Source organism: Nicotiana sylvestris, chromosome 11, assembly GCF_000393655.2.
Source record: "Nicotiana sylvestris chromosome 11, ASM39365v2, whole genome shotgun sequence".
Classification (NCBI taxonomy): Eukaryota; Viridiplantae; Streptophyta; class Magnoliopsida; order Solanales; family Solanaceae; genus Nicotiana; species Nicotiana sylvestris.
Genome location: NC_091067.1, coordinates 95802176 through 95825002, shown reverse-complemented (window position 1 = coordinate 95825002; position 22827 = coordinate 95802176). Strand labels below are relative to the sequence as shown.

The following is a 22827-nucleotide window of genomic DNA, read 5'->3' as shown; positions in this document are numbered from 1 at the left end:
AAGGCATCGGCAGTCATAGTTGCTCCGTCACCGGTCTGGGATACCACACCCGGCTGAACTGCTCCAACTGGCTGAGCTGCTGGAGTCTGAAACTGGGGAGCCACCTACTCCGGAGTGCGAGTAGTAGGAGTCTGGGGCCCTCCTCCGGCCTGAGAAACGGCTGGTGCTACAAGAAGCAAGCCTGCTTGGGTGACGCCCTCCATGAGGCCCAGTAGACGGACCAGGGCATCCTGAAGTACTAGGGTAGCAATGAACCCCTCTGGGACCTGAGCTGGGCCCACCGGAGCTGTCTGGGCTAGAACCTCCTCGTCAAACTCAATCTGAGGCTTCGCCATTGGTGTCGCTGCTCCGGGCTGAGCTCTGCCCCTACCTCGGCCTCTAGCACGGGATAGGCCTCGCCCTCTGACGCTCGTGGAAGCTGCTGTTGGGGGCTGGGGCTGCTGATCAGTGGATGAGGAAGCGCGTGTTCTCGGCATCTGCGAGAGAATAGAGTAGAAATTCAATTAGCATTGAGAAACCAAACAGCACGACGGGAAAGAATAGATGTGAAGTTTTTCCCAACTTTGTAGCCTCTGGGGATAAATACCGATGTCTCTGTACCGATCCCTCAGACTCTACTAAGCTTGTTTGTGAATTGTGAGACTTATATAACCTAGAACTCTGATACCAACTTGTCACGACCCGGATTTTCCACCATCGGGAGTCGTGATGGCGCCTACTAGTAAAAGCTAGGCAAGCCAATCAACTAAATTATTTGCCTTGTTTCCATTTTTGAATTCGTTAACGGTTATAGGCTAGTTAGTAATCAACAAAATTTAACAAGCGGAAGATTCAATTTCAAGTTATAATAATCATGTTAATACCATTCCATAACAAATCTACCCAAGATTGGTGTCACAACTTCACAGACTGTCTAAGAGTACTACAAATAAAGGTCTGAAAGAAATAACAAAATACTGTCTCGGGGATTACATAAAAGAAACAGGAAATAGATAGAGGCCTGCAGGACTACCTCGGGTCACTTGATGAACAAGGAGCAGAAATCTCACTGCGGTCCGAAATCTACAGCACTGAGATCTGCACAAAAGAGTGCAGAGTGTAGTATCAATACAACCGACCCCATGTGCTGGTAAGTGCCTAGCCTAACCTCGGCGAAGTAGTGACGAGGCTAGGACCAGACTACCAAATAAACCTGTGCAGGTAAATAATGTACGACGGAAAATAGAAGCAAAAATATACAGTCAAGGATGGGAGGGGGAAACATGCTACGGGGAAATACCAAATGGCAACAGGAGGACACCAGTTAAATATATGGAACACCATAATTTAATTATCAACAAGAATCAGAAATCAAACAAGTACACGGCATCACCCTTCGTGCTTTTACTCTCATCCTCACCATAAAAATCAATATAAACTGCACGGCATCTCCTTTCGTGCTTTTACTCTCATCCTCACCACAAAACCAATATAATCGGCACTGAATGGTACATCGTGCGGCACGACATCACCCTTCGTGCTTTACACTCTTCCTCACAAAAACAATAAATACAAACAATAAGGGCAAGGAATAAATGAATTATAATAAAATTCCGGCAAGGGAACAATATCGAAACAACAACATCCCGGCAAGGGAACAACATTAAAAGCCACAACGTCCCGGCAAGGGATCAATACCATAATCCTCTTCTCATCTTTCACATTTAGTTCACACTTGCTTCACAATTTGAGCCAATTCTCTATAAGGTTCAATTGCCAATTTTCTTTCCACAACCTTTGCTCAACAATAGCAACCACCACATTAAATATGAACAATACAACAGAGTCACATTAATCATAACATAAGACTCACGGGCACGTTGGACACCAACATATAGATACTCGTCACCATGCATATACGTCGTACTCAACAAATAACACATAACAAATAGGACACAACTCCTAATCCCTCAAGCTAAGGTTAGACCAAACACTTACCTTGCTTTGCAACCAAATTCAAGATTCCAATAAACCTTCGCCTTGAAAATTCGTGTCCGAAGGCTTCAAATCTAGTCACAAATAATTTAATATACTCAATACAAATAGTAGAAATTAATTCCATATGAATTTACTAATTTTCCGGATTAAAATCCGAAATTGAACTAAAAAATTGCCCGTGGGGACCACTTCTCGGAATCATACGAAACTCACAAAATGTGATAACCCATTCCTATACGAGTTCAACCATACAAAAATTATCGAATTTTGACATCGGATTGGCTTTCAAATCTTAAATTTTCGTTTTTTGGAAGATTTGGTAAAAATCTGATTTTCTTCCATAAATTTATGGATTCATGATGTAAATGAGTATGGAATCATGATCTATAAAGGATTTATGATAAAGAACAATTACCTCATTCAAATTTGTGAAAACCCCTCTGAAAATCGCCCAAACCAAGCTCCCCCAACTCTATTTTTGTCAAAAAAATGGCCAAAACCCCCGTTTTATAGCATTTTACAATTCGGGTGCCACAGGTGGCATGTGGCGCTGGTTCCAGTAGCCAAAAATAATCCCGGCGCCATGGATAGCGCCCCGCGCTACCCTGGGCGATGGGAAATTATTTTTTCCCGACACAAAAATGAACATAACTCTCTCATACGATGTCCGAATTGGACGATTCTTTTTGCTATGGCTCCGAAATTTTGATGCGGATCTAATGCTTCAATCAAAACTGAATTTGGAGCTCATTTGCGTAATATGATGCCACTTATTCTTGAAGAAACGACATCGAAACATTCTTGAAATGCCCAAGTTAAACTCCATCAACCATCCAAAATCCACTCGAGACCCTCGGGACTTCAACCAAATATATCAACAAGTCTTAAAACATTATATGGACTTACCTAGGGTTTCAAATCATTCCAAGCAATGTTGAAACGTCAATTCACACCTCGATTCGGACTTATGAGTTTCAAACTTTTCAATTCACAAAACTTGTGCCGAAACATATCAAATGAATCCGGAATGACTTCAAATTTGGCACACAAGTCATAAATGACATAATGGAGCTATTCCAACTTTCGGAATATCAATCCGAGCCCGGTATCAATAAAGTCAAATACGTAGTCAAACTTTAGAAACATTTAACCTTTAAATTTCTGTTTTTTTTGTTAAATGGCTATAACTTGAGACAAGGACCTCCAAGTTTGATTTCGGGCATACGCCCAAGTCCTAAATCACGATACGGACCTACTTGAACTATCAAAACACGTATACAGGTCCGTTTGCTCAAAACGTTGACCGAAGTCAACTCACTTGAGTTTTAAAGCTATATTCCACATTTTAATCCATTTTTTCCCATAAAAACATTCTGAAAAATTATACGGACTGCACATGCAAGTTGAGGTGAGGTAAAAAGAAGGTTCTTAGGCCTCGAAACACTGAATTTATTTCTAAAACAATTGATGACTTTTTGGGTCATCACATAAATTTCGTAGCAAACAAATTAAGTCTTTTGTCACAGTAAAACACCTTGTGGCAAAATATAAAGATTGTCATATAGTTTATTTGTCGTGGCAAAAGATTAAGATTATTTGCTATGAGTATATATTTCGTAGCAAAAAAGTATTATCAATATAGCTACAATGCAGAAAACATTCGTAGCAATAAGTATTATTCCTTAGCCACAGATCATATAAAGTCTATAGCTAACTTTTAATTACGTTACATTTTGCTACGGAAAAAATTATAGTGGCTAAAGGGTTTAGCTACGGAAATTTTCATATTTAGCTATAATATATTTTGTAGCTACATATGCAAAATATTGTAGTGCTACTCATAATCGTTAGAATACTTTGTGTCTTGCTAATAAAGATACTTGAAATAACTTAGTTTAAGTAGAAGTAGCATAATAGGTTTTAAGAATTAGTATTTTGAGTTTAATTACTTGTTGGCTTGGAATAGTTCTCATAATTCCAAGGTCCAAAGAAAAATTTAATGCATTATTATTTTTAACTTACTAGATAAATATATTTTTCACATGTAAAATTTATTCGGTACGGTTCGGGATTTTTTCGGTTTATTTTAATAAAATAAAAAACCTACCCTAATTATCGGTACGGTTATAGATTTATATAAAAACCTACGGATTCTTAAAAAGAAACTTAAAAGTCGGTTCGGTTCGGTGCAGTACGGTTCGATCGGTTTAGTCGGTTTTCAAATATCCATTGACACCCGTATGTTGATGAGTGATAACAAATAAAATTTCTTGGCATTCTCTTGAGGTTGGGTTCGTGCCTCGCTCGCACGGGCACTTCCTTACTAGTCTACTTATATTTTATTATTTTTACCTAAAGCAAGCAGGAGACCGTCGACATCCCTTCTTGCCGCCCAAGGGCTATTTGGTCATTTCAGTCCAGTTGTGTATTGAATTCTCTATTATGACCTTATGGATAACGTGCGGCTTAAATTTGGGAGGGTTACATAGTCATTTTCACTTATACAACCTGCCAACACCACTACACAGTAGGGGTGTTCACGGTTCGGTTTGGCCGATTTTTGATTAAAACTAAAATCAAACCAATTTAATCGGGTTTTAAAATTTTTAAACCAAAATCAAACCAAATTACATACAAACCCTCGATTTGGTTGTTGTTGGTTTGGTTCGGTTTGGTTCGTTTTTTCGGTTCCTAGTAAGCTAATGATAAGTCGATAATAGTAAAACAACACTAGACAACAATCTGAAAATAATTTCTTAAATTTATGCTTTTTTATATATTTATTTCGGAATTAAAAGTTTATTTACATGTTTATACGAAAAATATGAACAAAAAACAAACTAAAAGTTTACTTTCTCAAACTTTAGCTACTATAGTCTTGCAATTTGAGTTTGCTTTCTTTACTCTTGTTGTAGGTTTTTTTTTTCTAACTCTTTTATTAGGAAAAAACATGTGTGTAGGTTAGAGAATTAGATTCTTTTAAGGAAAAGAAAATTGGTCCATTCCTATTCTTTTGGGCTTAGACAATCTTTTAAGATATAAGTAGGATAAATTAAAATTCAAAATAATAATTAAAATATATAAAATATTTAAAATTATTTACGAAAAGATATTATATTATATATCAATATTTATTAATATTTTTATATAATTAATCGGTTTGATTTTTTCAATTTTTTATAATAGAACCAAAATCAAACCAAATATTATGATTTTTAAAATTTAAAACCAAAACCACTCCAAATCAATCTGTTTATTTTTAAAATTTAAAACCAAAACCACTCCAAATCAATCTGTTTACTTAATCAGTTTGATTCCGTTTTCGGTTTGCATCGGTTTTTGTAATTGTCTCTCTCTTCGGTATTCTCAACTTATTCTCCCGTTCCTCCATGGAATTTGCACTGCTTTTGCATTCATAGCTTAAATTAATCAACTTCTGTTTGTGGAAGCTCTACCAACTTTTTCACAGGATAAATTGGGGTTTGGGCTACTTCGTCGCTCCAACTTTGTTACGTCAAGGTAATCGCTTCGACGCTTCGAATCAATTTAATTGACTGTCTATGCCACGAAGCTTCATCTCCGCTCTAGATTTGCTGGGCTTTTCCATTTTAGAGAAACATTCTGTCTGACTTTGCCCTATTTTAAATTTACATAGTTGTCGAACCTCTTGCTGAATGATTTTATTCTGCTTCGTTGGAACTGAAGAAAAGGGGAAATTTTACAATGGTGTCTGAATTGAATTTTAGAATTTTCGTGGGAATTTATTGTGAAAAATGGATTTTTACCGGAATTTTATTGTGACGATTGGTATATAAAAATTATTTTTATTATTCTTTGCGGCGGGTAGGGGGTTAGTTACGTTCTTACGACTCTGGGTGTGTTTGGTATGAAGGAAACCAATGTTTTCCAATTTTTTCATGTTTGGTTGGTTTAAATGTTTTGGAAAATATTTTGCTCGTTAACTCATTTTCTTCCAATTGGAGGAAATTGTTTTCCCTGTCAAGAGGGGGAAAACATTTTCAAAAGTCCTTCTCAACCTTCTCCGCCCTATTCCTTATCCTCACCAATCCACCCCACACCCACCCTCAAGAAAAAAAATTTATTTTTACTTTTTTTTAATTTTAAAATTTCTATTTTTTTCTGCACCCCTCCCTACCCCCACCCCCACCCCCTCCCAATCCACGCACAAGAAATTTTTTTTATACTTTTTTTGTGATTTTTAAATTTCTGTTTTTTTTTCTGCACCCCCCTCCCCCGAGAAAAAATATTTTTATAAAATATTTTCAGTTTTACTTTTTTCATCTTTCGGTTTACGGGTTCAAAATTTTACAAGTTCCAAAGTTATGAGTTCGGAGGTTTATGTGTTTCGAAGCTTACGGGGTTAGAAATTATAAAGTTTACGGGTTCGAAATTTTGCGGTTCAGAAGTTTATGAAATTTGTGGGTTCAGAAAGTTGTTGGTTCGAAAGTTTATGGCTTTATGTTTATTGTATCAAAATTATTTATGAATACTCTTGAGAAAATGTTTTCCTTGATTTGCGTACCAAACATCGGAAAATGAATAAGATTACTACTTGTTTTCCAAGAAAACATTTTCTTGGAAAACATTTTCCACGGAAAATATTTTCCTTCATACCAAACACACCCTCTGTGTTCTGAAGATTTCTGGTATTTGCATCAAAACAGTGTGCCTCTATTTTTGATTTTTCGCATAATCTTTTCAACTTTAGTGGTTATGCACTGCATTCGACAAACCTCTAAATCGAAGTTTTAAATAATGAAGCTCTTGCAATCATTTTCAAGACTGAATGGGAAAATTGGCTTATTGTGATGAACACTTTTGTTGGTTATTGCACATTCACACACGTTAACATAATAGCAAATCTAATAGGGCCAGGGGAAGAGTTTGTTTTCATTAAAAAAAATACATTTTGTCGTTACTGGTATTCTACAGGTGCCTTAATTATCTTCTGATCTTCTTATTAAACTATCTTTTCCAAATGTTTTACATAATTATATGGATTAAGTTTTTCCTGTCTTCCCTTGGATGGACTGCTTGGTCAGTAAAGTAACAGGCATTTAGCTATACACATGGCCAATTAGTCATTAGTGAAGCCGAAGTCAATGAAGGTACTACTGGGAGAAATTGAAACCTTTGCTTCACATGAAAGGGAAAATTTACTAAAAGATGAGACTTCCAAGAGGAAGAACACCTGCCAATTCGTGACAAATTTAGCATTATGCTACTAAGGGATTAAGTTAATCCACTTGAACTTACTTGGGAATCTTGAAATGAATTAATTCTATAAAGAGATGGCTTCAAGAAATACTTGTTACCCTGTGTCCTAATTTCAGGAAGCTTTCAATGTAACACATTGGCTTTGCTTATAACCGGACAAATATTAGGCCTATCTTGCTTGACTACAATGGTCCTAAGATGCATGAGGATGAGGTTATTTGCTTGTTGATGTTGATGTGATTAGAAAACTTGGTGCTTACTGATACTTCTTTTTGTCAAGTCGATTCTTGCTTAACCCCATACCTCCAGAAATTTTTAAGTAAAATACTATTCATGGCACGTTGTAAATCTGAGTTTTTCTGCTGATAAAATATAGGTGTGAAACATTCTTGTTGCTTCTCAAGAATATCACTTTTGTCCTAATGTTGGCATGTACTATTTTTGACTTGCTAGAGTTTCTTAGCTGTGCTAAGGATAGTAAACAACCTCCTTATTAGTTAAAAGTTCTCAAATAAGTTAAACTTGTTATAGTGCTATCTAGAATTTTGTTAGAGAACTCAGAGGTATGAATGTCAAAAGCATGTTGATTTTTTCTTTTACCATATGATGTTAGAGACTGAAAAATTGTAAAGTTCACCAAATTTTTCGTACTGTTTCTGTTATCTTTGACATGTAAAATGAGTCACTAGCTTAGATGAGTACTTTGTGCAGCTTTTTACTTCCCTTTTTTTTTTTTTATCATTATTACACACAAAAGCTCCATTTTTCCCGCCTATTGGAGCTCCTCCGAAGCCTTTTTATTATCATTTAGTTATTGCTCAAGCCAGTATTGGTGGTTTGGTGTTGCTCTTTGCTTCTTGTGTTAATTACAAAAGCAATAAATTATAATGGTTAGGCAACCTTTTTATACAGTTTGTTAAGATATACAAATTAATGTTTACGTTCAGCTGAATATTATACAAGGGCTACTTTGGCCTTCTCCAAAATTTTACTGAAAGCTAGAGCAACTTGACCGGTGGTGCAATATAAGAACTCCTCGGTACATACATACCAGCAATTAATCTGTCTTCCGTCTGCTTCTGTTCATCTTCTTTCTTTCTCCACTTCATCTACAGATTTCTTTTTATGTTAAGTTTACTGATTTTGCTGCTACTTCCGACATCACCGATTATTGAAGGTCTTTGTGTAGGAAACCTGGTACATAAAAGAATACTAGACATAGGACGACCCAATATGATGTAGAAACTTATACATGTGACATATGGTCCTATAAGACCAAAATGAACACTCGTACACTGAACATAGGTCGATAAGGCCATACAATTTTTCATATACACGACATCTTTCTACAAGCCTCCAAGCTTATGGAAACTTGTCTTTGTGGTTCTAGCTTAAAATAGTACTCCCAAATTCTGAAAGAGAGGCCAATATGTAGTTACAGTAGTCATTACCTATTTATCATTAATCACTAGCTTTGTTAGAGCCTTGGAGATAAAGCAGCATATGCACTTTCCTTAAGAACGATGAGAATGAAGCTTTACAACTGATATTTTATATACCAAATAAGGCTATTACAGCTACTCGCACATGATTTACTTTGCTTTTATGATTATGTATTTGTTGGTGAGCTTGTGGTTACTAACATCTTATTGATGAATAATTAGTAGTGACAGCATATCTAATCCTCTGGTTTCCTTGTCTCTTCGCCGTGTTCTCCCTATTCTCTGTTGGCTTCATTTTTCAATCTACACCATATCTTCACTCTGTTTCTTCTACCAGGTGTGTTGATCCACTTTTCTCTGTCAATTTATTGGCAACTTTTTGGTTCCGCCGTTTGCTTGCTGGCTCACTTGAAGTTAAATGAAATAATTACTCACTAAATTTAAAGTAATCCTTTTTCATTTGAAAAGAAAATCAAATGTAAAATGTATCACTTTAAACAACAACAACAACCCAATATATCTTTAAAATTAATCAAATTGAGGCCTTGTAAAGAGATACTTTTTGGATTCACATTAGATATACTGATAGTGTAAACATCCACGTAGTTTAACTGGTTGTAGCATATTGCTTAGCTTATTTTTAAAGTTATTTCAATAATATGCTGGGTGGAAGACTTATTACTTTTGCCTATTAGTAGTATATATTTCAACTTTTGAACAAGAAGCTGAAAGGAAAAACCTTCGGGACAAAAATAAATTTTTACTATCTAACTTACGTGTTGTATTAACTCTGTTGAAGTATTTTTCCATTCAATTTGTTTTTAACCTTTCCATGTACTGTTCATACCAACAATATCCATGGATGAAAATGTCATATCCATGTTGTTACTTTTTCTTGTTTCTTACCACAAAGGAATACAGATAACAGAGTGAGAGAGGTTTAAGAAGATGTGGGAAGGGCGTGTGGCATCAGGCAGATATTAATAAGTGATCGATATGTGAACAAGCTCTTTTCGAGCACTGGTTAATGCATACAAACAGCCGAACTTTCATCTTGATTACCATTTCAATTCTCAGAGTTATAACATTAGTGACAACCTCTAAGGTAGTCAAATCTCCTGCTTCCTTTTTTTTTAAAAATAGCAGTTGGTAGAAAGTCACAGTTGGTTCTTCAATTTTCTTCACTTCTAATCAACCATCTTGCTCACTCTTAATCTTGTGAATGTTCAGTTCCCTGCTCCTATTCTTTATGTCATTCTGAAATAAAGCTGTGTTAGAGTTGTTAACCAATTCCTATTGCCTTCTGATTTAAAACAGAAGCTTTTGCCTTTACAGCTGAATATATTCTGCAGTAGTTTTGCTTAACTGGTTTCTATATTCTTAATCATATACATTATACCTTAAATATGTCTCCTCAAGTTCCTATATTTTACTCTCCAGTATCTTTGCATCAGCATTTAAGTAATTAAGTCACCTAATGTTTCTTTAGACCACTGACTTAACATACTACTAAGTATAACAATGACAACATAGAACTAAAAAGAAAAAAGGCTTAGCTACCTGCTAAAAGACTAAAAATTAGTGGATGAGAAGCGATGTTGCCGAAGGAACATATGCCTGGGATGCATCCTTGAAAGGAGTACATGAAAATACAATCATTTTGTGGCCAAGGTATATAGACATGGTCAAACAAGTCTTGGGATGAGTTATAATTTAGGGAATACATTTAATCAATGTTTTCTAGGACAGAAACATGTGGGGAGGGGAAAAAGAGAGTTGATCAGAAAAAGAAAGCAAGGTTGATCGCGTCATGGTAATAGTCCTATAGCTTTGATCTGTGTCTCATATTTTCACCCATATTTATTGATTTATCGCTGAATGCTATGTCCCTAACTGCAGGATTTTGTACCATTTCTTTGAATTGTAATTTAGACTTTGATTGAGCAAAACTTTTTATAGTATATTTCTATGTTGATCAGATGAAAAAAGTCATCGACTCAAGAAAGTGCTAAATTTTCCACTGAATCTCATTGTGATCATCAGGTTTTAGATTATTTAAGCGATTTGATACATGAACATGCGGAGTATCAACTTTGGTGATCTTAGCCTACTATATTCTATGTTTTCCTGTGTTATTTGCCTCCCATGTGCTGGATACCTGCAACATTAGTCCAACGCATTTATACAAAAGAGCTGAAAACGTCTTGGATATATCGAGCTATAAAGATACTTCCTCATTGCAGAAGAACTCTAACTTTGTTGTCACTTGTATTTCTTTTTTAACAGTTACATAAGAGCTGCTTAGTTTCTGAAATCTTCCCAAATAAATCACCAAGAGGGAAGGCATTGTTTCTCTCAAAGAACTGCAAACTACAGCCTTACTGCAAAGACCAGTTGGTGGGGAAGCCTCTCAAAGGTACATTCCTTGGTCAAATCAGGCAAATTCAGTTAAAAAAAATCATGCATTCCTTTCCTTCACTCTTTATGGTTTTTGGTTGAACAAGCTTTTTTATTGGAGGCAAATTCAAGTAACCAACAACATTCCTACCTTTCATGAAACCATTAAACCAAAAACACTTAATCTGATACTTTTACTTGATTATAAAGAATATTTGTATAAAAGTAATACAATTAATCATCCATTTCACGGAATTTTTTTCACTACAGTTGTTCTTGCACTTCAATTGTGTGAAAAACATTCTGCTTCAACTTTTTCATACTGGGTAACTCTGTCTACAAAGGTAAGAAAACTCCAAAAATTCTCTGCCTAATTCTCCATTGACAACTCGAATAATATCTAATTTGACGCCGAACATAATGTGACTAAGAAATCCAACGAAGACCCAGTTGATAAACCTAAGAAAACTCCAAAAATTCTCTGCCTAATTCTCCATTGCCCTCACTAGGGTTTTCACGAAGATGCCTGTTGATAAACTAAGAAATCAACAAAGAAGTGCTACTGTGGCTCTTAAGATCCGAAAGACGAAGGCAGAAACTCTTAAGCATTCGGTGAGCTTTTATTTCCTTTTTATTTTTCTGGTTAAGTCTTATTTTTATCAATATATTGTGCACATCAATTTTTGATTAGTAAGAATTGATAATGGAGAGTCTTCTGTTCGCTTACATGTGCTAGCTGATTCTGATTTATTTCTGAAATATAAATTCATTAGTTGATTTAATAATGAATTGTTGGTTTACAGAAGACATCATGGGTGAAGGATATTTTGTCGGATGATATCAATCGGCAGCTAGCGGGGACCTCACAAGTCCGGAAATTGATTGATATGAGTATGACTAAACATGGTCCAGGCTCACAACTCTCGTACTTGGTTGATATCAGAAGGAGTTTTCTTGTTCGAGAAGTTAAGTCTTTTGTTTCTCGATTTATTAAGTTTCTGAGCAACAAAGATTCTTGGCAGCTCCAGGTAGAGAATTAATTATTAGCTTTTTAACGAACACTTGCTTTATCCTTATGGTTTTGCATTCATAGGTTGAAGCTGCTTGGGCTATCACCGAGATTTATCATGATGAACTGGGTCCTTGGATTATTGCCCCTTTTGTGGAGCCAATATTTCAAAAACTGTATACCAATCAGGTGTGTTTTAGACCCCTACGACATGTTGTATTTTCTTTCCAACTATAGGCTGATATGTGGTTTTCTGAATGGTTGGTTTACAGGAAAGTCTTGAAGTAGTGGTCGCTGGTATTTTGTCCCATCATACACTTCCGCAGAGCATAGCAACCAAACAATTCTGAACACTGCTCTCTATCAGTATGACTAAGCCTGCTCCGGGCTAATTTTTTTATTCAACTTGCCTATCACTTACTTTGCCAATTTTTTTCCACAGATAAGACACTTGATCTTTGCAAAGCTATGAAGTTTAGTGTTATTCTTCGATTTGCTCAGTTTATAAAGATGCCATATGTCCCACAGCAGCTCAAGGTAGACAATGATGTGTTGTTGATTACCTTTCTGCACCTTCTTTAGCGTCTTGCGGTTCTAGCTTCACACTTGCTTTATCCTTATGGTTTTACATTCATAGGATGATTCTGCTTGGATTCTCGTACTCATTTTCTCTCTCGACCTCGCCCAAATATTTGATATGGATGAATATGAGCTGGTGGTGGAAGTTGTTGTAAAGCTTCTGGACTTTCCAGATGAAAGTCTTCCAGATGAGAAGGTGTGTTTTATTATTGTAACACCCCCCCCCCCCCCCCCGTCCCCACATGTTGTATAAAGATTAGTCGGCTGAATGTATTTTCTTTCCATCTATAGGCTTTGCTGGTAGTGGGGCAGATTGCTGCCGGTGATTGTGATTGTCTTCTTGACCATGGCGCTTTGACTCCTTTGTTGAACAAGTCAAAGGAGGCGAACAACAATTTTCCGATGCAGAGAGAAGCCACGAGAATTTTGTCTAAGATTTTTAAAAGCAAGCTGGATCTTCCATCTGAGCAGGTTGGTTAATGACTGTTCAAAAGTTTTTACGCCTGCAATTGTTTAATTCAAAATATTGCTTTTCCTTGAGCATTCAAAATACCATCACCGTGGGTGTACCATCTGCCATCACCTTAAAAAAAATGATTTACTCCATTTATGTGACACCTTTTCTATTTTTGAAACGACATTCAATTTCTATGCAATTTTCACAACTTTTAAACTATTCAGATCTTAAACTTTGATGTAATGTTTCCTCCATCGAACTAAGTCGTTGCTTAACTTCTTCTTTCTCATTGCAACATGAAGTATACCTAGAATATGCTAATAGTCCATCCTGCCAGTAAGATTTAATGTTATACCACAATCAAAATCTCAATAGTATTAAGTGTTTGAACCTACCAGCAATACGGAAAAGGAATTTCATTGATAACGATAGACGAAGAATGAACTTCTATATTGATGAAATAGTCTGAACTCTGGACTTCTAGTAGAAAGGAATCAACTGTAAACTATTATGCTGGATAAAATCAGGATTTAGATTATCTCAGGGATCGTACCTTCAGCAATTAATTTACAACCTGGGACTTTTCTATTTGATGCATCTTGAATGCCTGAAAGTTATTCATCTCTTCAGTCATTGTTTGATTGTGAATTTTGATGTTGATGCTTGAAGAGATCTATGAGTAAGCATCTTATGCAGAGAGACACTATGAAATAAGTGATACATGTTGGCTCTTATTATTTGGCTTTGACGGCTATAATCTGCTTGGATATAACCTTAACCAAGTATGACAAATTCCTTCAGTGACTACCTGTCTTTCTTGATCCATTATCAACTACAACATTATTATACATTTTGATGCCTTGGCTTGTAAATACATATTCTCAATCACAATTTACAGCTTCCTTAATCTATCATGAACTGCAACATTATAAAACACTTTGATTCCTATAAATATTTGTTCCAATTTCTCAATAACAATTTTACGACTATTCAACCACTCAATTCGTTGCTTCTCCGTACATAATGCATTTTCCAACATGCATACATTCACATGTAATAAGATGTAACACTGAATGATATGTATGCACGTCTAATGGAAAATCATCATGTTTTAGAACTACAATCAATATATGTCAAGTAGGCAAATTCTCAATGCCTTAAGTTGTTGGATAGACACTCGAGAAGTAATGCATTTTGGAGGAACCTAATTCTTTGATAATTTGAGTACAATTTATCCATTAAAGGTCTACAATGGAGTGCATTGCAATCAGAACTTAATCCTTGGATAAAATGAGCACATTTTATAAATTAAATGTCTAAAGTGGAGTGCACTTCAATCAGAAGTAGGCATATAACCAAGTACTCTAGTAGTTACTTGAATAATCATTGAATTTCAATTCCACAACTACAGTAATTCTTACTACTGTACTTCTTCTTATTGCTTCTTTCTTCCTTTCGATGTTGTTGCTTAATTAAAGCGATGTACTATCAGTTTTAACTTTCATTTATAGATTTGCTGAACTATATTGAGGAAGTTTTCTCAATCTTGAAGAAGATTGATTTAGAGCTGATCCCTCCTTCAAATAAAAAGCTGCAAAAACTATGCCAATATTTGCCCAAAATCATTTGGCATTGAGGAATAATATAAAAGAGATAGAGTTGACAATCAACCTAGAAACTTTAATTTAATTCAACAAGCTATAGTTTCTTTCTTCACAAATATAGCTGCTTGTTTCGAACTTCTATATCGATGCAATAAAGGCCTAATGTATTTTTGTGCTTATAAGCTTCGAGTATAGACATATAGTTATTATTTCCTTTCTAGTCTCTCAATGTGGTATGATCGTAATGCTCTTAAAACTTCAGCACGACATATAAGGAATACTATTGTAAAGCTTTATGGTAAGCTCTACCCTATGTCAAGTGGCAGAAGAATTCTCACCCCTACTTAGAAGTGTGAATGTTGCCAAAACTGAAATCAATAACTGCACCCTTCCCAAAAGGCCATAAGATCCCTGCCAAACAGAAGAAATGAAGTTAATCGTCATTACACTTTATCCAGCACAACCCTTTACTTGGCTAAAAAAGCTAATCAGTTTTGAGGTTGCATCACATCATAAAGCACATGTTTGCAATATTAAAATCATATAGGATCCATGCATCTTTCAGCACTATCTTTTCAAGCTTTGTGCAGTTCAATCATCTCATACTATGCCGACAATACTTCAAGGAACCAGCTTTGTTGAATATTAACCTTGAGAGTGTCTACTTTAATGAAACATATCAAAAAACTAAGAAGTCAAAAATCAAAGAAGTGACTTAAATTCAGGACCTATCTTATATCGTCAAATAAATTGGATTTGAAATTTTTAAAAGAAATAATTTGTTTATTTTTGAAATGAGCAGAAAACACTAGCTATATCATGCCTTTCCTCAATAGTCCTCCTATATTATTGGAGGTCTTGAATGTAAATATCTCTCGATGTGTCAATTTTAAGTGCTTTTCAAGACTCTATTTGTAGCTTGCTCCAAATAGAGAGCTAATTTCATATTGCTGGAAATTGGAATAAACCCTCAGAGGTCCTCTAATTTGGTAAAAATGAAAGAACGAACTTATTTGTCTTTACATTACTGATTACAATTCATTTTTCAGGTTATTTCAGCAGTCTATTCTCTTTTAGAGCTTCTTCGTTCAAATGATGATGAGGTGCTAACAAATGTATGTTATGCACTTTCTTACTGTATTGATGGTATATATGGCATTATCCAACACCACGATAACTTCAGTCTAATTTATGACCGGCTGGTTGGACTCCTCCGGTGAGTAGAATGTTTTAGTTTCCTCATTTAACCTACTTTTTCATATCTAACTTATGGTTGAATCTGATATGTACGTCAATTGATGTTTCAGGCACGAGTCTTGTTCAGTGATAATCCCCGTCCTCAAAATAGTTGTAGGTATTGTTGAAAGAGAGGCGAGCTGGTATTGTAAGGTACATGAGTCTTAAGGAGCTTTTAGAAGCTTTCGTGCTTGAATCCAAACGCTTTGATGAATTAACCAATGAAAATAGGAACGAAATAAAACAAAACAAAATAAAATGATTGAAAGGTGGAAACATCATAATCAGTATGCATTCAGATGATAATTCGGCATGTTCCTGAATCAACTTCCAATTTGATGTTTTCCTTTTTAGTTCATTTCTTGACTCTACAACACTGGGAGGGGGGGTTTATGTTCGCTAGTGGATTTAGTCTGGGTTCTCTATTAGCATGCTACAAAGCTATCATTTTTATTTCCTACACAGCTACTATTAGTTTTTTTTTTCAAGTTATTGTACTAGTAGTCAGCAACCTATGTAAATCTACCGTTATCGACAGTGGTTGTCTTAGTGTTGACTTTTCTGTGCAAAAAAACATATAATGATCAAAATGGCTATCGAATCTTGTGCTTAGGATCGACACACCCCTACCGCTTCTCCCACCTTTCCAGCTTCATGAAACTTACTCCCATCCACCTATGCCCTTCATGTGGAAAGAAATCCTAGTACCTCACAGTAGTGGAGACACTCCTGTTACATCTACCACCCCCAAGCTTCTAATGCCTAATTTCTAATAGTCTCTGTATTCATTAAAGCTGTCCACCAAACAAGATTTTAAACAACATGAATGGGTGTAACATGCTATGTGCCAAAATTGTTGGATGGGTGCATTATGCAAAGACCGCTGGAATATTTTTCTTCCTTTTTTTTTTTATTGTTAAAATGTAACTGTGTCAGGCATGCATATTGCTTTGTTTTTGACTAACGATAACTAACTTCACCACCCAGTTCAATCCTGCCGACCTTGGTTGCCTGGTGACGTTGCTTGATAACCACAACGAGGACGGAGACGTGGTCAACGACATTTGCAGCATTATCTGTGGCGTTGTCAGTTGTGGGAATATGGAGGTATGTCTTCAATATTTAGAAGGACAGCTAAAATATTAAGCTCCTGTGTACATTATCCTCATGCCTTCTGAGATCTTAACAGATTTTGCTCTTGGGGTAGTTGAGTAGGTGAATATGAGATTGAAATAGTTGGTTGTAGTATTTGGAATAGAAATGCCCCCCAAATTTTCTCTTTTCTTTTTCTTTTAGTGAAACTTCTCATTGGATGAAACCATAGCCATTTATCTGAATAGTTTGTAATTGTGAGCCGGATGTGATTGCGGCTGGATTTATGAATAAACTGGTCAATTTGATTCAAACTGATCGAGTAAAAGAAATCAATGATGCTGCTGTCGAAACAATTAATATTGCTATTGCCAGTGGGAATGATGCTCAGATCAAGTATGTAACCTCTTTTTCGGGGTGATGATTTCTCTGACCTCGCTGATATTTTTACTAAATTTCTCTGTATCCTTGTGCTTTTGGCTTTAGGTACTTGGTGGATATCTCCTGCATAGAGGTTCTGTGTGATTTTATTGCTTCGTGCTCTAGTGAAACATTTATGAAGGACAGTTTTGAAAGTTTAGAGAAAATCTTGGAGTTTGGGGCTCAGTCTATTGACTATGCTCGCCGGATTGAAAAGAAGATTAAAAGCATTCACACTTGCAGTTGGAGTTGGCCTAGGCAAGTACCGTTCTATTTTGGTGAGTTTTTGCAGAAATTGGACAAGTATCTGGGAAGGAGTAAGCGGATGGATCTCAAGGATATGTTTTGAGTCTTATTTACATTTTGTTATCCAAGTAAATTTAAGTACCATGTAGAATTATAGATTTAAATTAAAGTATCCTGAAATTCTACGCACAATTCAGTGTGTAATTCAGTTAACTATCTAAGTTTGCTATTGAGAATATGACAAATCCAGTCCAAGAATCTAATATATTTGCTGCAATGCATCATTAATGTCCCCACCCCACTTCTGGGGCATGAGAATCTTGAGAGAAGTTTCACATAATGTTTCCTGCAATATTAAATTTTGAATGTGATGTGTTTTCTCGGATGCAAGTGCGCAACGGTGCATGCTTGTTTGCTTTGCAATATATTTTGTTCTCTACTTTGGAGTTCTGGTTTATTGACTTTTACAACTCTGTCTTACTTATTGAGTTGCATTAGAACTTAGTTATGTGATACTTCTCTGAAAGGAAATGTATAAAAGGCATTTTCCTTTTAATAAATGATGATGCGCAGTCTTATTTGCACGCTCATCGACTATTTCATTAGGCTACCCACTTGTCTTAGATAGATGAGAAGAAATCATCTAACGTTTTTTAACCGCACTAAGATTTGAACCCTGATTTTTCATAACTATCATCAAACTACCTCTCACTATTCGCATGTATAGGTAACTCCTATCCACTTTGGTTTATAACCTGATTGGCTTTTACTTGCTTGTATTTGGACCGTGACTTTTCATAACTTTCAATTCATTTCATTGACTGCTAGGTCACCTTACTAATGCTTAGAGCGCATAGTTGCCTGACAATTGAGCAATATTACGTTCTACTCGCTTCATCATGTTTTCTGGTTACACCAACACCTTATGACAGCACGCAGTTATTGTTTTGTTACTTGTTGCTCTATTTGGAAACACATCGTCATTGGGAACCAGCTCTTGATTTGTGATTCTCATTGTTAATGTAGATAAATGTTGTGTACATTAAAAGAGAGGCTATTCTTCTTTCTGACTTACTAGACAGTTTGATATAAAAGAATGATTCAGTGTCAGTGAGAATGATTTTCTGACCACTTGAATCGATGATTGGAGCATTACTCCATTTATTTTTATGTCGTCTGTGAAGTCCACACTGTCCACCCTTCATGCCTCTGCTATTGAATCGTTGACAAATGTTGAGTTATCATATGTACGACACAGACATGATTTATCCATTCGGCAAAATTTGTAAAATTCAACAAGATAGGTGAACGAAGACAGTACCAAGTTTTGCGGCAAAACTTGTGAGAAATTGAAACAAGCGTGATTTGTCCATTCAACAAAACTTGTGAACAACTTAACAAGAACAAATGTTCTACTTCACTGCAATTGCAACTTATAAGTTCATAAGTCATCGGTTGAGAGAGCTGCCCTAGCAATCTGAGAACTGATACTACTTACCTTCTGAGTTACTAAGCATAGCCATGAAATTCAGACTCAATTAGCATTGGCCTTTTAAAACGTGAAGAAAATAAGCCTGCACCATAGTTATCACCTGTGATGGCTTGAGAGGCCAGTAAAGACTCGATAGTACAGATCATAACATACTATTCTAACATAGAAGAGTAGGCTTTGAAGGGCAAAGTAGCTTACTAGTAAAAGCATTTAAGGAATTCTTTTGAGATGTGTCACAAATAGACATCAAATAGAACACTCAAATGCTAAAAGGTAAAACTGACATCAAAACATTGAAAGTAAGGGATGCCACAAAATTTAACAAAAACTTCAAGAAGTGTGACCCTCCTCGGCAGCACCTTCAAAAGTTTCACCAGCCATGAGATCTGGTACTTCATCATCATCGTCTTCTTGTGCTGCGGCCACACCTGCAGCCTCACCTGTACCTGCAGCAGCACCCTGCTTCTGGAATTGCTCAGCCAACTTCTTCAAATTCTCCAAATTATCAGGACCTGAAAATTTTGTAAAATTGGAACAATCAATATATATTTAGTTGTTCAAAAACAGTGGTCATATCTAAACTGCAGTCAAAATAATGACTACATACCCAATTGGTGAATAATTTGAGGAAGGATATCCTGCAATTCTGCAAGAAGAAAGAAATATAGCTTAGAAATTGTCATGCATCAAACAAGAAACAAGAATGAGCGCCTTATCACCAATTCCGAGAGTTCTAATACTAATATGTGCTCAAAACATCAAGCAAAAGGAGGTAAACAGTAAGGAAGCGCATATCCTCAAACAATCAAGAACCCTTCTGAAAACCAACAGAAGAAAATGCTATTTTTTCTTTTGGACATAGTTTATAGAGGTAAGCTGTGGTTTTATTCACAATGTAGCAGCTACCAAGTAAAACCAAGGCATAAGGAAAAAGTAGAACACGTACTCTTTGTCTGGGGAGAACCACTAACGACCCATGTGTTTGCAGCAATAGATGCTTGAACTGAAAAGAATTCAGAAAAAAAAGGTTATTAAAATGGCAAATGGCAAATGACAAATGACTAAGCTAAGTGAAAATACAAATATATTTGATACCTTTGGGGTTAATGAATTGGATGACAACATCCTCCTTGAAAATGTTGACTTCTTCAATAGCAGGAATGGCATTGACACCTATTCTTTTCAAGCTACTAAGAATCCCCTGTCCAAAAACAGTAGCTTGAAACAACAACTTGCATAATGATACCTGCAAAAAACTAGGATCGGGAGTAATGTTCAAAGCCTAAACTGAGATAGCCATAAACCCACAATTGAGTGATAGAATTGCTAGTGATTGAAATCCATACGGATTTGACACTTGACTCAGGAAGAAAACAAGCAGAACCACTAGCCTTTAAATGTTGTTTAGCATGATTAATTATTGTTCGGATTAATTAATTAGCAAACCGCTTCACAACTTCAAAGCTTGGCGGGAGAGAAAAAGATTCAGAAAAACAAAAGTAGAAAACAAAAAGTGATACCTCGTCAAGCAGATTTGGAACCATGTTTGCCGTGCACTTTCACAAAAATCTATCTTTTCCTTGATCAGTCAATCTAAGTTAGCTTGAGCTCAAAGATAAATTCAACCTCAAAAGTGAATGTACTTTTATCTGCTGTGACTTCTGCTTTCTTTCCCAGTGCTTCAATCTCTGTGCAAAACCCATATGCAGGATCCTTTTAGGTGATTCTGATGAGCAAAGATTTCATCACCAAGCAAGGCTCATCGAAAAAATTTAGCAAATATAAACTGCTGCAGTTATCAGCTCTACTAGATAAAACTGTGGGCTGGAACCTTGTGTATTCCAGCATCTAACATTGCTTTTCTCAAGGCAGCAGCATGATCCCACTTCTCTGCCCCAGCATAAATGCTTGAGAGTTGCACATATCGCCCAGAATGATTCGGTTGCGACTTAAGCAATAGTTGTGCTACTTCATTTCCCAGCTCAATGGCTCCATGAAGTCTACAAGCACCCATCAGCGCACCCAAGACAGTGGCATCAGCTTCAAAAGGCATCTTTTTTATAAAGTCGTATGCTTCCTGCAGTAGCCCAGCTCTCCCTAAGAGATCAACCACACAACCATAATGTTCCATCTTAGGTACAATTCCAAATTCATGCGACATTGTTTCAAACAATTTAAACCCCAAATCAACAAGCTTGGCACGCGCACAAGCTGATAGAACTGCCACGAATGTAATCGCATTTGGTTGCAGCCCCCTTGCTCTCATCTTCTCATACATCATTAATGCCTGCTTCTCTCTACCATTCAAAGCTAGGGAAGAAATCATAGCATTCCAAGCACAAACCTGCTTGATAACCATTGCATCGAACACCTTTGAAGCATATACGAAACAACCCATCTTCCCATAAAATGCAATCAACGCGGTCGTCATGAAGACACTCAACTCCTCATTCTTTACCATGTAAGCATGTACTTGCCTCCCTAAATATAACGCTACACCAACATCCAAGAACGTGCAAGAAGAAAGAACACTAACAAAAGTAGCCTCATTTGGCTTCAATAAACCACACTTCACATCCTCATGAAGGATCATTCTCCGGAAAAACTTAACAGCAACTTCAGAGCACCCATTCTTCATGTACCCATGAATCATACTAGTCCATGAATAAACATCTCTGTAAGGCATGCGAGAAAACATCAAAAAACCCAAACTCATATCCCCATTTTTCCCACAAGCATCAAGGATCGCATTATACGAAACAACACATGGTTCAGGAATTTCATCAAACATCTTGTGCGCACTCCCGAGTTCACACGCCTGAGAATACAGCCCAATAAAAGATGTACACACGTACGGGTCACTCAACACCCCTCTTCTCAAGACTTGACAGTGAAGGGGTTTGCCTATATGGGAAGCCAAATGGGGCGGGAAAGATGAGGCTGCTTTGATAAGGGAAGGGAAAGTATGGCTATTTGGTTGAGCTTGATGAAAAAGCATGTGTGTGAAAAGGATGAGAGTTGTTTGAGGCTGGGAAATGTTGAGGTAAGCTCTGATGAGAGTGTTGTAAAGAAGTGTGTTGATCCATTGAGAGGTAAGGAGGAGACGGCCACTGGTTGTGAGAAGGGAATGGATTTGTTTGATTTGGTTTGAGTGTTTGATGAAATGCTGCAGAAGTTGGAGCATATGTTCTGGTTTTTTAGGCTTTGGCATTCCAACTGATTCTAAACATGTCACAACCTAAGCTAACGGGGAAGTAATAAGCAGTCAGACACATTTTTCTATACTTATATTTTTAAATTTGTTTTGAAAAATTTGATTCGGGCGAAGCATGGTTTTAACATGAAAATGTTTGGACATAAGTTTTTAAAATATATTTTAATTTTTTAAAAAAAAAATATAAAACATGACTTATACTCCTAAGTTTTAAAAACTATCACAAATACCCAATAGTACATTGATCAATAACATTCATTATATTATCGCAAACCATAATCCTGAATATAAATAAATTTGGTACAAAATTATCATTTTTATAATGAACTACATAATATACTATATCAGATGACCAAAAAAACAAAACAACATTGTTACAAAATAATAAATGGTAGGCTCTTTTATAAAATACAAAAGTTTGGAG

General features: G+C 36.2%; 2 protein-coding genes across 10 annotated transcripts; one reads left to right on the top strand and one right to left on the bottom strand.

Annotated features, from left to right (window-relative positions):
• The first annotated feature begins 5291 nt into the window (after positions 1–5291).
• Positions 5292–17960, top strand: LOC104242900 (importin subunit alpha-1b-like). 8 transcript variants are annotated; one of them, XR_011403512.1, is made up of 13 exons: positions 5292–5496; positions 10944–11073; positions 11564–11666; positions 11858–12019; positions 12148–12252; positions 12336–12429; positions 12506–12600; positions 12701–12838; positions 12934–13113; positions 15753–15919; positions 16011–16092; positions 16927–17427; positions 17518–17960. XR_011403512.1 is itself a non-coding variant. In XM_070162386.1 (12 exons), exons 6-12 carry the CDS (start codon positions 12532–12534, stop codon positions 17554–17556), a joined length of 795 nt encoding a protein of 264 aa, XP_070018487.1. In that variant the 5' UTR covers positions 5292–5496; positions 10944–11073; positions 11564–11666; positions 11858–12252; positions 12336–12429; positions 12506–12531; the 3' UTR covers positions 17557–17960. The 8 variants fall into 8 exon arrangements, 1 of the variants encoding a protein (XP_070018487.1); XR_011403511.1 differs by having other exon boundaries at positions 11858–12082; XR_011403513.1 differs by having other exon boundaries at positions 11858–12252; positions 16927–17046; positions 17280–17427.
• Positions 17961–19244: 1284 nt separating this feature from the next.
• On the bottom strand, positions 19245–22421 carry LOC104242903 (basic transcription factor 3-like). Of its 2 annotated transcripts, XM_009798016.2 has the most exons (5): positions 20710–22342; positions 20285–20435; positions 20136–20192; positions 19797–19835; positions 19245–19701 (listed from the first exon to the last, which is right to left on the bottom strand). In XM_009798016.2, the coding sequence occupies exons 1-5, from the start codon at positions 20731–20733 to the stop codon at positions 19520–19522; spliced, it is 453 nt and encodes a 150-aa protein (XP_009796318.1). In that variant the 5' UTR covers positions 20734–22342; the 3' UTR covers positions 19245–19519. The 2 variants fall into 2 exon arrangements, 1 of the variants encoding a protein (XP_009796318.1); XR_011403636.1 differs by lacking the exons at positions 19245–19701; positions 19797–19835; positions 20136–20192 and having other exon boundaries at positions 20347–20445; positions 20710–22421.
• Positions 22422–22827: the final 406 nt, after the last annotated feature.

What these genes read in the sequence shown, in the direction of transcription:
- LOC104242903 (XM_009798016.2), bottom strand. Translation starts at nt 20,733, where the DNA reads ATGGTTCCAAATCTGCTTGACGAG. An exon ending in TTCCAAATCTGCTTGACGAG is followed by an intron (nt 20,436 to 20,709) that starts GTATCACTTTTT and finishes AGTTTTTTGCAG; the next exon opens with GTATCATTATGCAAGTTGTT. An exon ending in TCAAATTATTCACCAATTGG is followed by an intron (nt 19,702 to 19,796) that starts GTATGTAGTCAT and finishes CAAAATTTTCAG; the next exon opens with GTCCTGATAATTTGGAGAAT.
- LOC104242900 (XM_070162386.1), top strand. Translation starts at nt 12,532, where the DNA reads ATGAAGTTTAGTGTTATTCTTCGATTTGCTCAGTTTATAAAGATGCCA. An exon ending in ATGTCCCACAGCAGCTCAAG is followed by an intron (nt 12,601 to 12,700) that starts GTAGACAATGAT and finishes TTACATTCATAG; the next exon opens with GATGATTCTGCTTGGATTCT. An exon ending in CGGCTGGTTGGACTCCTCCG is followed by an intron (nt 15,920 to 16,010) that starts GTGAGTAGAATG and finishes TTGATGTTTCAG; the next exon opens with GCACGAGTCTTGTTCAGTGA.